General features: G+C 46.6%; 1 protein-coding gene across 1 annotated transcript; it reads right to left on the bottom strand.

Moving 5' to 3' along the window:
- Nucleotides 1-12066: 12066 nt before the first annotated feature.
- Nucleotides 12067-12468, bottom strand: Nhlh1 (nescient helix-loop-helix 1). Its single transcript, XM_076863606.1, has one exon. It carries the CDS (start codon nucleotides 12466-12468, stop codon nucleotides 12067-12069), a length of 402 nt encoding a protein of 133 aa, XP_076719721.1.
- Between the last annotated feature and the right edge of the window lie 1072 nt (nucleotides 12469-13540).

Raw genomic sequence — 13540 nt, 5'->3', positions numbered from 1 at the left:
TTTTATTTTTATGATTTCATTAATTTATTTATTTGGTACCAGGGATTGAACCCGGGGAGCTGAAGCACTGAGCCACAGCCCACAGCCTTTTTTGTACTTTATCTAGGGTCTCGCTGAATTGCTTAGGGCTTCCTCGTTGCTGAGGCTGGCTTTGAACTCACGATCTTCTTGCCTCAGCCTCCCAAGTGGCTGGGATTACAGGCATGCAACACCACACTTGACAGAATATGTGATTTTAAAGGAATCTGCTTGCGGATAATACAAGTATGCCATTTGGAGGTTGGGAGAAATCTTTCTGTATTTTATAGATGAAGAAAACAGGTACCCAGAACCCTACAGCCAACGAGTGGCAATACCAGCACTAGAATGTAGGTCTCCTGATTTCTTGTCCAGTGTTCTATCCACTGCACGACATTTAACTAAGCATTAATTGTTTGATTTGACATAAAGATATAGGGCAGGGGTCAGGTCTACACAGGGAACACTTTTAAGAGCTATTCAAAGGTCAGCTGCAGAAGATCAGAGGAATGGGGAAGAGGGAGCAGGTTTAGGAAGACTAGGTCTGTGGGTATGAATGTACTGAGGAGACGCTTTACCACTGAGCTACATCCCCGGTCCTTTTTATGTTTTATTTTGAGACAAGGTCTCACTAAGTTACCCAGGCTGGCCTCAAACTTCTGATCCTCCCGCCTCAGTCTCTGGAGCCAGCAGGATTTCAGATTGCAGGGGTGCACCACCACACCCAGCTCTGAGCCTTCATTCCCACGCTATCTTTACCTGTACTTCACCTGTCAGGGGCTTTTCTTTTTCTTTCCTTCTGGGCATGGAAACCAGAGGTGCTGAACCACTGAGTCACATCCCAAATCCTTTTTTCTTTTTTTATTTCGGGACAGGGTCTCCCCAAGTTGCTAAGGCTGGCCTTGAGCTTGAATCCTCCTGCCTCAGCCTCCTAGGTCACTGGGACGACAGGCATGTGCCACTGCACCGGGCTGTATCCAGATTATAAAAATAACTCTCAAAACTAACTAAGGATGGGGCTGGTGTTGTGGCTCAGTGGTAGAGTGCTCACTTAGTATGCACGAGGCACTGGGTTCAATCCTCAGCACCACATAAATGTAAAATGAAGATATATTGTGTCCATCTAAAACTTAAGAATAAATTTAAAAAAAAAAACTAACAAAGGAGGTAGGGAGAAAGGGAAATATATAAATATATTGCAAAGGAAGAAATATAACTGTTTTTTCTATAAGGAAAAGATAGATTGTTCATTAAATGATATCAGGACAATCAGTAGCCATTTGGAAATAATAAAATTGAATGCCTACCCCAATTTTATATCTAATGAAATATAGATATAGGGGATAGGGGGTGTAGCTCAGTAGTTAAGTATGTACTCAGCCTGCAAGGGACCCAGGTTCAAACCCAGCACCAAAGAAATAAAATAGAGATAGAATAAAGGGGTCAAAGATAAAACAACAACAGTAATAATATAATTATTAGAAGGAGTGATGGAATTTTTTGTTTTTATTATTCATTACTGGGGACTGAACTCCGGACACTATCCCTGACCTACTTCCCCATCCCTTTTTATTTATTTATAAATAAAAACAAATGTGTACAGACCTGACCCCTGCTGTCACTCTTCAGAATTGCCCTTACCCTTTTATTTATTTAGAGACAGGATCTTAGGCTGACCTTCAACTTGTGATCCTCCTGTCTCAGCTTCCCAGGTCCCTGGGATTATAAATGTACACCACCAAGTTAAGCTTTTTATTTTTAAATTTTTTTCTTTTAATGTCTTAGAGTAGAGGAAGGCAAGAGGGTAACAAAAGGGAAAACTATATTGGCCAAATTATATTGTTATATTGTGTGCATGTACAGATATGTAACAACAAATCCCACCTTATGTACAACTATAACGTGCCAATAAAAATGTGGAAAAAAAGGTGCAAAATAAAACACACAAGCAAAAAATAAAACAGGCTGGGGATATAACCCAGTGGTAGAATACCCCTGGTTTCAATCCACAGTACAAAAAAAAAAAAAAAGCAAACAAAAAAAAACACTCTACATACTTGAGTATTAACTTAGTAATTTTGTTTAAAAAAATAAATAGTCCTATAGCTTCCAGTGAATTGAAACTGTAAGACACAGCTCTGGAGGAAATAGTCTACAGGAACCATGTCTGAAATGTCAAATGGTTTGAAATAGATGAACAAATCCATATTCTCAAGGTGAATGCTAATAGGCAGATGTTGGAACTACTCAGCGATTTGAAGTAGCAGATAATAAAAGCATTAATTATCCTAACATAGCCACTGTTTATGGAGCTTTGTTACGCACTAGCGTTGGACTAAGGGCTTTGCGAATTATCTCTAATGAGGAAACAGATGCTCAAAGATTTTCAGTAACTCTCCAGTTCACACCGAAAATCATATGCTAATAAATAGGTGATTTCAGTCAAATTCAACATGGTAACTACAATAGTAGAGCTATACCTACATACCTGCAGACAGAGAGGGGAACAAAGTGAGGAGGAAGTGGACAAGCTTTGAGCCATAGGAGGGACACATCATATCAGAGGGGTTTTCCGGAAGTGAGGACAGCTGTATTGTCATGAAAGATGAGTGAGAGCTGGACAGGTGCAGTGTACAACACGGGAGGACTCAGGTGGAGTACAGGTAGAGATCCCCATTACATTCACACATACATACCTAGCTTTTCTAAACCTGCTCCCTTTTCCCCAGTCTCCTTATCTTGTGGCAGCTGACCTTTCAGTAGCTCCTGAACTGTTCCCTTTACAGACCTGACCCCTACTGTCTTTCTTCAGAATTGCCCATTAAATACCAAGTTTTCAATTCTGCAAATATTTCAACAAAATTGACAAAGGTGCCTAAATAGGTTGGAATTTTTAGTCTAGACTTTATTTTTTTTTTAATTTTTAAGTTGTATCTGGACACAATACTTTTATTTTATTTATTTATGTGGTGCTGAGAATCAAACCCAGTGCCCCACGCATGCAAGGCAAGCAGGCTACCACTGAGCCACAACCCCAACCCTTAATCTAGACTTTAAATGTGTAATTATGTTAATTAAGATTTTTGTGGTATTGGGGATGGAACCCAAGGGCATTCTATCACTGAACTACATCCCCAGCCCTTTTTCTGTTTTATTTTGACACGGGGTCTCACTAAGTTGCTCAGGGCTTCGTTAAGTTGCTAAGGCTGGCTTTGAACTTGAAAACCTCCTTCCTGCCTCAGACTCCAGAGTCACTAGGATTACAGGCATGCATCACCATGCCCTGGCTAGGAAATGGACTCTTTAATTCTGACACTGCATGAAGGAGAATTCACTCAAGAGTGTCCTTAAGTGTGAGGGAAGTTGGATTAAGCAGAGAGAGAAGCTAAAATGCAATTGCTGCAAAAGTCCTCAAACTGGGAGAGCCCTTGGAGGTTGTCCCTGCATTGGGACTTTGTAACCCATACCAACCAGTCATTGCATGCAGACTGCACCAGGGAGGGATCTTTGTTCCTCCAAAGGCAAGGGGAGTCTCAGCAACACTCACTAGAATTCACTGGGAGCACTTTGCAGAACCTGGCAAACCCTACTTGGCTTCCAAAACCCAACTCGGGGGGCTCAGTTGGTAGAGTGTTTGCCTTGCATGCACAAGGCCCTGCGTTCAATCCCCAGCACCACAAAAAGAAAAAAGGAAAAAAAAAAAAAAAAAAGAAAAGAAATGGGCTGGGGCTCTAGCTCAGTGGCAGAGCACTTGTCTAGCATGCATGAGGCACTGGGTTCGATCCTCAGCACCACATAAAAATAAACAAATAAAATACAGGCACTCTGTCCATCGACAACTACAATTTTTTTTAAAAAAACCCCGACTCATATTATACTTGCTCCCTCCTTCATCAACACCCTCTACATTGGTCTCTGTCTTGCTTTTAGCCCTTTATTCCTTGCACGTTTTCATGGTAGGAAAAATGATGTGTTTACATGTTTATCACCCCACACTGCCCTCCCAAGTAAATGAAGTAGAGGAGCCCGAGTCTGCATATCAGAATCCCGAACAGTGCCTGGTACACACTGGTTATTCAATACATGTATTTTGCACTAAATAAAATTGAATCCACCAATGAAGGAGGAGGCGATAAGTTTACAAGAGGAAAGCCTGGACTTCAATGCCAGGAAGGATAAAAAGGAGGAAGGTGACGGACAGGTTGTGATCTCAGGGCTCTCCCTCTCCCCTCATTTCACTTGGGAGGCAGAAAAGTCAGAGAGGAGGAGCAAGTCTCTGAACTTGGCATTCCTAAAGTGGGGCAGAAAAACTACGGAACCAGGCTAGCTGTCCATCAGTGGCTGAATAGATAAAGAAAATGTAGTATATATATATACACACAGTGGGGTTTTATTCAATCATAAAGAATGAAATTGCAGGAAAATGGATGGATCTTAAGAACATTTCTTAAGCAAATAAGCCAAACTCAGAAAGTCAAGGATGGTATGTTTTCTTTCATGTGTAGAAGCTAGAGATGAAAATGGAAAAGAAAGGTAGAAAATATCTCATGAAAATCAAAGGGGGATCAGTAGGGCAGAGGAAAGGGGGACCTGGGGAAGGGGGCCAGGAGGGAAAGGAGAAATACTAGGGTACGATACTGACCAAATTATGTTGCTGCAGTGTGTGCATGTATGGATAGGTAACAACGCATCCCACCACTATGTGTCATTATAATGCACCAATAAAATATGTTTCCAAATAAAGTGAGGCAGAAACTGGGAAGCAAAAACTGCAATCTGTAAACAGTCATGCTGGGACCGAAAGGCAGAGGTAAAAAACCCAGAGGGAGGGGAAGGAAAGGTCCTCTAGGGAAATTCAACATCTTCCTGCCCTCCCTCCCTACTGACAGCTGTCACCCAGATTTTAAAAAGGCACAGAAAACAAGCTCACAGATGCAGGCATGAACAAAACCTCACACACACACACACACACACACACACACACACAGAGGATTGCGTTCCCAGACACAGAACACAAAAACACAATCACACAACGAAAAAAAAACGAATTCTTTTTTTTTTCTTTCTTTTTGTGTGTGTGTGTGTGTGGAGGCGGGTACTGGGGATTGAACCCAGGGACACTCTACCACTGAGCTACATCCTCAGTCCTTTCTATTATTTTGAGACAGGTCTTTCTAGGTTGCTGAGGCTCTCCATAAGTTGCTGAGGTGGACATCGAGCTTTTGATTCTTCTGCCTCCTGATTTACTCGGATCACAGGAATATGCCACCTGTACCTAGAAATGCCTATGAATTTGAGTCTCTATCACTAGTCAGCAGCCAACCCTCTCCCACCTTCCAGAAACCTATGCCTAGAAAATAAAACTGGATTTCAGGCCCCACAACATCCCCTTTGCTTTTAGTCCCGGGTCTGGTGGTTTCTTCTCTTTTCCAGTTTCTTAGCACCTAAACAGGGAAGAGTGAAAAAAAAAGAAAAGAAAGCCTCTGCTAGTGGCCAGCAGGGGGCAGTGTTTAATAACCAATTGTCAGGACTTAGCGGGAAGGAATACAGATCAGAGAAACGTCCTTAGATCAACACATCTCTCTGACCCTCCGGGACCAAATCTTGCTTCTGTTCTATTCTTAAACCCCTCTCTTTTTTGAGCTGCAGTTTCTCCATCCTCAGTTTAGATTTTCTAGCTTACCCATTCCCAACTTTCCAAAGACTGAACACCAGAGTCTCCCTCTCAGATGACCCCGTATCCTATTGTGCCTTCTCATTCTACCTTGCTTCCTAAGGTGGTCAGGGCTCCTCCCTTACGTTTGATCTGGTGAAAGGGGCATTGGATGTCAGGCCCTTTCACTGCCCTGGACTGGTGTCTTGTACAGTGCACAAACTGTATAACAGTACATGTTGACCCTGCTACTAACTACCCTTGATGGATCATTTTCATGAGCAACTTATTGAGCACCTTCATGATGATCTCATTTAATTCTTATAACACGGCAGATCTTATTATTGTCCCATTTTGCACATGAGGAAATTGACACACAGAAAGGGCATGTAGTTTGTTCATAGTGGCACAAAGATAAAGATGAAGATGGAGCTGGGATGCAGATTCCCTGGCTACCAGATATGAGCTTTCTCTCCCTCTGCCACAGTCTTGCTGCCAGTGCCTCTGCCTCTTTGTGCCCCACTCCCTCTCAGCCTTACAGACAGATGATTGTGATCCTGCTGAAGTAGGAGGATTGCAAGTTAGAGGCAAACCTGGGCAACTGAGTGAGACTTTGTTTCAAAGTAAAAAAAAAAAAAAAAAAATTAAAAAAAAAATGGGTGGGGTGTAGCTCAGTGGCAGAGCACCCCTGGATTCAACCCCCAGTACCTCAAAACAAAAGAAAACTAGACAGATGGCATCTCGGCTGGCCTCCTTCTTGTTTCCCTGCACTCTCATCCCGGACTGTGACCCGCCTGTGAGTTCCTTTCTTCTGTCGACTACGGTCCTTACTGGGTCAGATTCAAGAGCATAGGAAAGGATAGGAGATAGAGGAGGAAGATAAAGGACAGGGTGGTATGAGGGGCTGAGGAGGGGGGGGGGGGGGAGAAGGTGAATTAGGCAGGCGCTGCATTGGGGACGGAGGAGGAAGGGGGGTGGGTGAAGGGAGAGAGCCCAGCCTGCACCATGCCCACACTGGGAAGGGGGCACAGACAGGGCCTTCATTGTGTGGGCACAAAGGGGCCATATGCCTGGCAGCCTACACAGTGTGTGTGTGTGTGTGTGTGCGCGCGCGCGTGTGTAGGAAGGAAGGAGTGGCTTAGAGACCCCCCACTCTCAAACCCCTGGGGCCCGGCCTTCTGCTCTGTCCCCGGGAATGAGGGTTGCCGAGATGGAGGGCAGAGGGGAGCCATTACGACAGGCAGGATTGGAAGGTCAGGGGCCTGTGGGTAACTGGGGCTGGGAGAGAGCCCGGACAGCTGGGAGGGGCCCTGGTTGCAGATGGGATACTTGGGAAGAAGACAAAGGAGGAAGGAAGGGGTGAGAGGTGCCAGAGTCCCGCTCACCTGGGCCCCCACACTGTCCCCTCCACCCCCTGGCCCACCACCTGGGGGTTTTGGAGGAAGTGAAAGGAGGTCACGGAACTCTCTTCTTCTAGCAGTCTCTTTCCTCCCTTCCCCTTGTCTGTTAGTCTAGAAGCTCTCTCTCTCCCTTCAGCCCAGGGACCAGCCTGACCACCCTCTTCCACCACCCATTCCCTGTTCCCTCCTCCTCCTCCTCCTTCCCCCATCCTGCGGAGTGGAGCGGCAGCCGAGGCCAATTGATTATCTGAAGAAATTCGGAGCTAGCAGTAGAACAGCTGCAGCTGCCCCCTCCTACCACCCCCAGGCCCTGAGGGACCCCTGAGGGGAGGGGCCCCTAACCCCTCTGCTCTCCAGCCTGGGAGGGAGGCCGGGAGCTCCGGAGCACTGTGAGTGGCTGCTGAGCAAGGAGAGACACAGAGCACTGGGGGGTGCCAGGAGCAGAGGAATGGGGTTATAATCCCAGTCCGTCATCATGGATGAGTCACATCACCTTTCTGGACAGGGGTTTATTTACCTTTAAAGCAAAAGTGTTGGACTGGACATGGTCCTGCCTGCTCATGGTCCCAGCTTCCCTGGAGGTTGAAGCAGGGGGACTGCAAGTTCAAGGCCAGCCTCAGCAATTTTGGAAAAACCTGTCCCTAACGAAAAAATAAAAGGGCTGGGGGTATAACTCAGTGGTAAAGTGCCCCTGGATTCTTTAATCCCTAGTACCACAAGCAAAAAAAAAAAAAAAAGGTATTGGATTCAATGATTTCCATACTCCCTTCTAACTCTCGTCCTTTGCTGCCCCCTCATCTCAGTCCAGCCCTCCCTCTTGCCAGTCTCTGGGGTTAGCATCTCCCTCCCACTGTTTGCCTACAGCATTCTCATATGACCTCCGATCTGGAAAGGATCTTCAAATGGACCTAGCCAGGATTCCATCTGAGGGATGGAACGACAGTATCTCTGCGTGTGGATTGGTCCTTCAGCCCCTCCACTTGGATTCCTCTTCCTTGAGACAAGTGCTTTCATTTCTGGAGGGCTCCATCCAGGTTTTGCAACTCTTTTCTTGGAATTAAAATCTGCCCTCCTGGGCTGGGGATGTGGCTCAAGTGGTAGCGCGCTTGCCTGGCATGCGTGCGGCCCGGGTTCGATCCTCAGCACCACATACAAACAAAGATGTTGTGTCCGCCGAAAACTAAAAAATAAATATTAAAAATTCTCTCTGTCTCTCTCTCTCTCTCTCACCTCTCTCTTTAAAAAAAAAAAAAAAAAATCTGCCCTCCTATAATCTCTACTCACTGGTCACTAATCTGGGTTCTGCCTCCTGGGGCCACCAGAATGTGTTTTTGCAGTAGTGAAAATAAAACCCAGGGGCACTCTACCACTGAGCTACATCCCCAGACCTTTTTAATTTTTATTTTGAGACACAGCCTTGAGCTAGTTTGCCCAGGTTGGCCTCAAACTTTCGATCCTCCTGCCTCAGCCTCCTGAGTCACTGGAATTTGGGGGGTATACCTCTGTACCCAATTTAGATCTACTCTTATCAGCACACATAGTCTCCATCTTCTACCATCTCTTCCATGAAATATCTCAAGACCTTCTGCTTTCTTGACCACGCAACTCTGAATCTTCTCTAGTTTATCAATTTGGTGAAAATGTGGAGTTCAAAAGAGCACCACCCATTTGTACGGATTATTTCAAGGAGGCAGAGGAGAGTTGACAGCAGAGGGCATCAAGAACATGGCTTTAGGGGCTGGAGGTGTGGCTCTGTGATAGAGCACTTATTTCACATGCTTGAGGCTCAGGGTTCAAATCTCAGCACTGAAGAAAAGAAAAATGTGGGTCTAGTCCTAGTTGTGTGACCTTGGGAAAGTCCTGTACCCTCTGAGGACTTTAGTTTTGCTTTTTTAATTTTTTAGTTGTAGTTGGACACAATACCTTTATTTGCCTGCTAGGCAAGTGCGCTACCACTGAGCCACAACTGCAGCCCAGGACTTTAGTGATTTTTGGATCACATCCAGGATGACTTTGATGTCTGCTCACCACTCTTTTTTATCCCTTTCCTCATTCCTTGCTCATTCCCAGGTCCTGCATCGTGTTCTCCCCAGTATCTTAAAGCTGGGCAACACAGCTGGGCTGTGGTGCACACCTGTAATCCCAGGATTGAGGAGGCTAAGGCAGGAGGATCACAAGTCTGAAGCTGGCCTCAGCAACTCAGCAAGGCCCTAAGGAACTTAGTGAGACCCTGGCTCAAATTTTTAAAAATTAAAAAAGGGGGCTGCTGCTGGGCTGGGGATGTGGCTCAAGCGGTAGCGCGCTCGCCTGGCAGGCGTGCGTCCAGGGTTGGATCCTCAGCACCACATACAAAGATGTTGTGTCCACCGAAACTGAAAAATAAATATTAAAATTCTCTCTCTCTCTCTCTCTCTCTCTCTCTCTCTCAAAAAAAAGGGGGGGGGTGGCTGCAGGGGCTGGGGTTGTAGCTCATTAGTAGAGTGTTTGTCTAGCATGCATGAGGCACTGGGTTGGTTCCTCAGCACCACACAAATGTAAATTATATTGTGTCCAGGGCTGGGGTTGTGGCTCAGTGGCAGAGCGCTCACCTAGCACGTGCAAGGCCCTGGATTCAATCCAGGAACACCACATAAAAAATAAAGGTATTGTGTCCAACTGCAACTAAAAAAAAAAATTATGTCCACCTAAAATTTAAAAAATAAATATTTAAAATATCCAATTGCTACTTCAGTATTTAAAAAATGGAGGGGGCTGCAGATATAACTCAATTGGTCGAGTGCCTGCCTCAAATGAAAGGAAAAAATAATTTTAGAAAGCTGGGGGTGTAGCTCAGTGGTTAAGCACCCATGGTTTCAATACCCAGTACCAATAAATAAGTAACTAAAGCTGGGGAACACAAAATAGACCAAAAACTGAAACTTCAAGGAAGTCTGACCCAGTCTAGAGACAATAAAGGAGAAAGCAATGTCTGGATTCCATGCCATGGGTTTCCATAGGACATATGTGTAACTTGGATTTCACTGGGACCCTCAGGCCCATAGGAAGTAGGAGCTGGAGCACATCAGAGATGTTAGCAAGTGTCACCTGATAAGCACCAAGATAGGGGTACATGGGGCTTAAGTGAGGAGATCTGGAAGCTGTGTTAGACCCTCCCCTGACCTCTTTGCCCTGTGGCCCCTTCTTTCCATTTTCATGCACCCACCACACTGAGCTTTCATGACCACCCACCTCCCAGAACCTTCAAAGCCTAGGACTCCCAAGGAGTATTCATAGTTATTATTCATAACCTATGGGCCAACTTCCCAGCCCAACTGAATAAACCATAGCCATATATGGCGCTAGAACGAAGTCACTTTAATTTTTTTTTTTTTTTCTGTATGAAATTGGAAATGCAGCAGGGAGGAATCAGACACAGGACGCAGGACACAGACCCTGGGGGCCTGCTCTTGGTGGTATTAAGAAGAAGAGCGGGTCATGGGGAAGGCTGGAGAGAGGAAAGACGTGGCTGGGACTGGGTGGGATCGTCAGGGGACAGAGGGTGTTGACAAAGGACATCCAGGAGCTCAGCAGTTGGGGAGGGGCACTGCCCCAGAGGACCAGGAGTTCAGGACAGGTGATCTGAGGAAGGGATAAGGGTGTGGTGAGCAAGGGGGCAGGGTTCCCACACACACATGGAGTTGGAGAAGGGGCAAGAAAAGGAGAGGAGTGACCAGGAAGGGAGCCAGAGAGACCCAGCTATTACAGCTGGGAGCCCCCTTCCATCTACCCCAAAGTGCACAACTCGGCAATAAATAGTAATATTTATAAATAAATAAATAAATAAATAGATAAATAAATAAATACATAAATAAATATCCTTGTAGAGCTAGGAGTTTGGTATGAGGGTGGAGAGATCATAGAAATGCAATAAGTTCATTTCTTCTAGACAGGTTCTAAGGTCCTTCCTTCTGCTGGCCCAGGGCTAGGATGAGTGAGTGGGGCTCAGCACCATGGGGTGGGGGAGCCATGAGGTGGGGTGGGGGTGTCTCTTCTTTTGAAATGGCAGCTTAAAGAAACAGGGGGAAAAAATGTAGTAAACAGGTCCTAAGACCAGGAGCAGCCCTGGAGGGTAATAATAGGGCATCCCCCTAGCATCTAAATGAGGAGACAGCATGGGTTCTGTCCATCCTCAGGGTGGGCTGGGGATGAAGGAGAATGGCTGTCAGGGCTGCTCCACCCACCCATGGCCTGGGCCTTCTACAGGTATCTCATGCTATTTGGAGATGTCACCCCATCCCAGGATTGAGGTTTTTCTTTCTTTTTTTTTTTTTTTCTCCTTCAGTGGCACACAGGGAGGGAGAAAATTGGAATGGCAGGGGGCAGGGAGACAGCCAAATAACTCAGCGAGGGCCAGGCACTCACTACTGAGCTGAGGTCTGTATGTGCTGAGCCTCAGGAATAAGATGGACAAAAGAAAAGCAAAAAAGTTTTCTATTATTCCTGGCTACTGAGATTTCCCCTTTCGTGTGTTATTTCACTCACCTCCTATCTCCCAAGAGCCCTCCTCTCCCCCAAGCATACTGAAGAAGCCCATTCCTGACTCCAACCCCAGCCTTCCAGTGCTGATGCGCCATCCGCACCGCGGGCTAGAACTGATGGAAGAGAGCCCGGGTCTGGAGTCTGAAAATCCGGACATAGGGGTAGAAAAAGCAGCACCCAGAGACAGCGGAGTTTAGGAAATCCCACAGGGCCCCGTTCTGATCGCTCTAGCGAATGATTCTGACCAGCTTCTGACCCTAACAGCAACAGCAACCCCCTGAAGGGACCCATGAGAACAGCCATCAGGGTGCCTAGGTCAGTAAAAGAAAGTGGCCTTCAGGACCAGCGGTGGGCACTGTCTGGGCCTGGTGCCTTTGGGATGGGGAGGAGAAGGCCACTCTAAGCAATGAGCAGTAGAAGGGACTCTAGAGAGGCCCCAGAAGGAGGGGAGAGTCCGGGGCTGGAGGCAGGCTGAGTTCAGACGTCCAGCACGTGGTTCAGGTAGGAGATGTAGCAGATGGCGAGGCGCAGGATCTCAATCTTGGAGAGCTTCTTGTCCGGAGGCAGCGTGGGCAGCAGCTTCCGCAGCTCAGCAAAGGCCAAGTTGAAGGCCTCCACGCGGATGCGCTCCCGCGTGGCATGCGCCGTGCGGTACTTGGCGGTGGCCCTGCGCCGACGTCTGCGCTCTTCGCGGCTGAGGTGCTGCAGGTCTTTGCGGCCAGGCTCTCCCGGCTCTGACCCCCGGGCCTGGCCCCCGCCCGGACACCCCGGCCCAGCACTCTCGGGGCCCGCCCCACCCCCACAGTCGCTGAAGCCGGACTCGGCCTCGGAGTGAGTGGGAGGCAGGTCCAACTCCATGGTGTCTGAGTTGAGCATCATGATGGTAGCCCCGGGTCCAGTGAGGTCGTGATCCCCTCCCCACCCCTCCCTCTTAGAGCTTGAAAGCTGGCGGTGGGAGGGGCAGGAAGGGCCTGGGGTGTTGGGGTCTGCCACTGAGCTCTGGAAATCAGAGCCCCTTCAGGGTTCCATGGTCAGGGTTCCAGAAGGGAGCCTGAAACAGAAAGGTCAGAGTCAGGGAAGCCGGGGTGGGGAAGGCGAGAGGGGCGAGAAGGAACGGCAGAACCGGGCAGGGCCAGAGAGAGACAGACGCGTGGACACGGTGGAAAGCAGCAGGAAGAAAATAGGAAGAAGGAAAGAGGATCCAATATGGAACTGGAAGAGAAAAGTCAAAATGACGGAAAGCAAACCGAAGGAGGGCTAAAAGTGAGCAAGAAGTTTTAAGACCTAGAACTATAGAACTGCTAGACGGAAAAAAATAAGGGGAAAGTTTCATGACATTGGACTTGACAATGATTTCTCGGATAGGATACCAAAAGCCTAGACAATCAGGGCCACAAAAAGATAAATGGGATTACATCAAACTTAACCTGGTACATTAAAGTACACAGTCAACAGAGTGTAATCTGTAGAATGAGAGAAAATATTAGCACATCATATCGGTGACCAAGGGTTAAATCCAGAACATATGTCCTGCATCTCAACAACAAAACTATCAAATAACCTCATTAAAAAATGGGCAAAGAGGGCTGGGACTGTAGCTCAGTGATAGAGCGCTTGCCTTGCCTGTGTGAGGCACCGGGTTCAATCCTCAGCACCACATAAAAATAAATAAATAAAATACAGATATTGGGTTCATCTACAATTAAAAAAGATTTTTTTACAAAAAAAAAAAAGGCAAAAAAATTAACTAGACAATTTCTCCAAAGATGATATATAAATAACCATGCATGTGAAAAGATACTGAACATCTTTAATTACTAGAAATGCAAATCAAAACCACAATGAGACATCAACTCACACCCACTAGGGATGGCTACTATATAAATAGAATAAAAAGGACTGGAGATATGGCTCAGCCTAATATGCAGGAGGCCCTACAAAAAAAAGAAAA

Source organism: Callospermophilus lateralis, chromosome 7 (assembly GCF_048772815.1).
Source record: "Callospermophilus lateralis isolate mCalLat2 chromosome 7, mCalLat2.hap1, whole genome shotgun sequence".
NCBI classification, from domain to species: Eukaryota; Metazoa; Chordata; class Mammalia; order Rodentia; family Sciuridae; genus Callospermophilus; species Callospermophilus lateralis.
The sequence above is the reverse complement of the archived record's forward strand: the minus strand, read 5'-3'. Positions and strand labels throughout refer to the sequence as shown.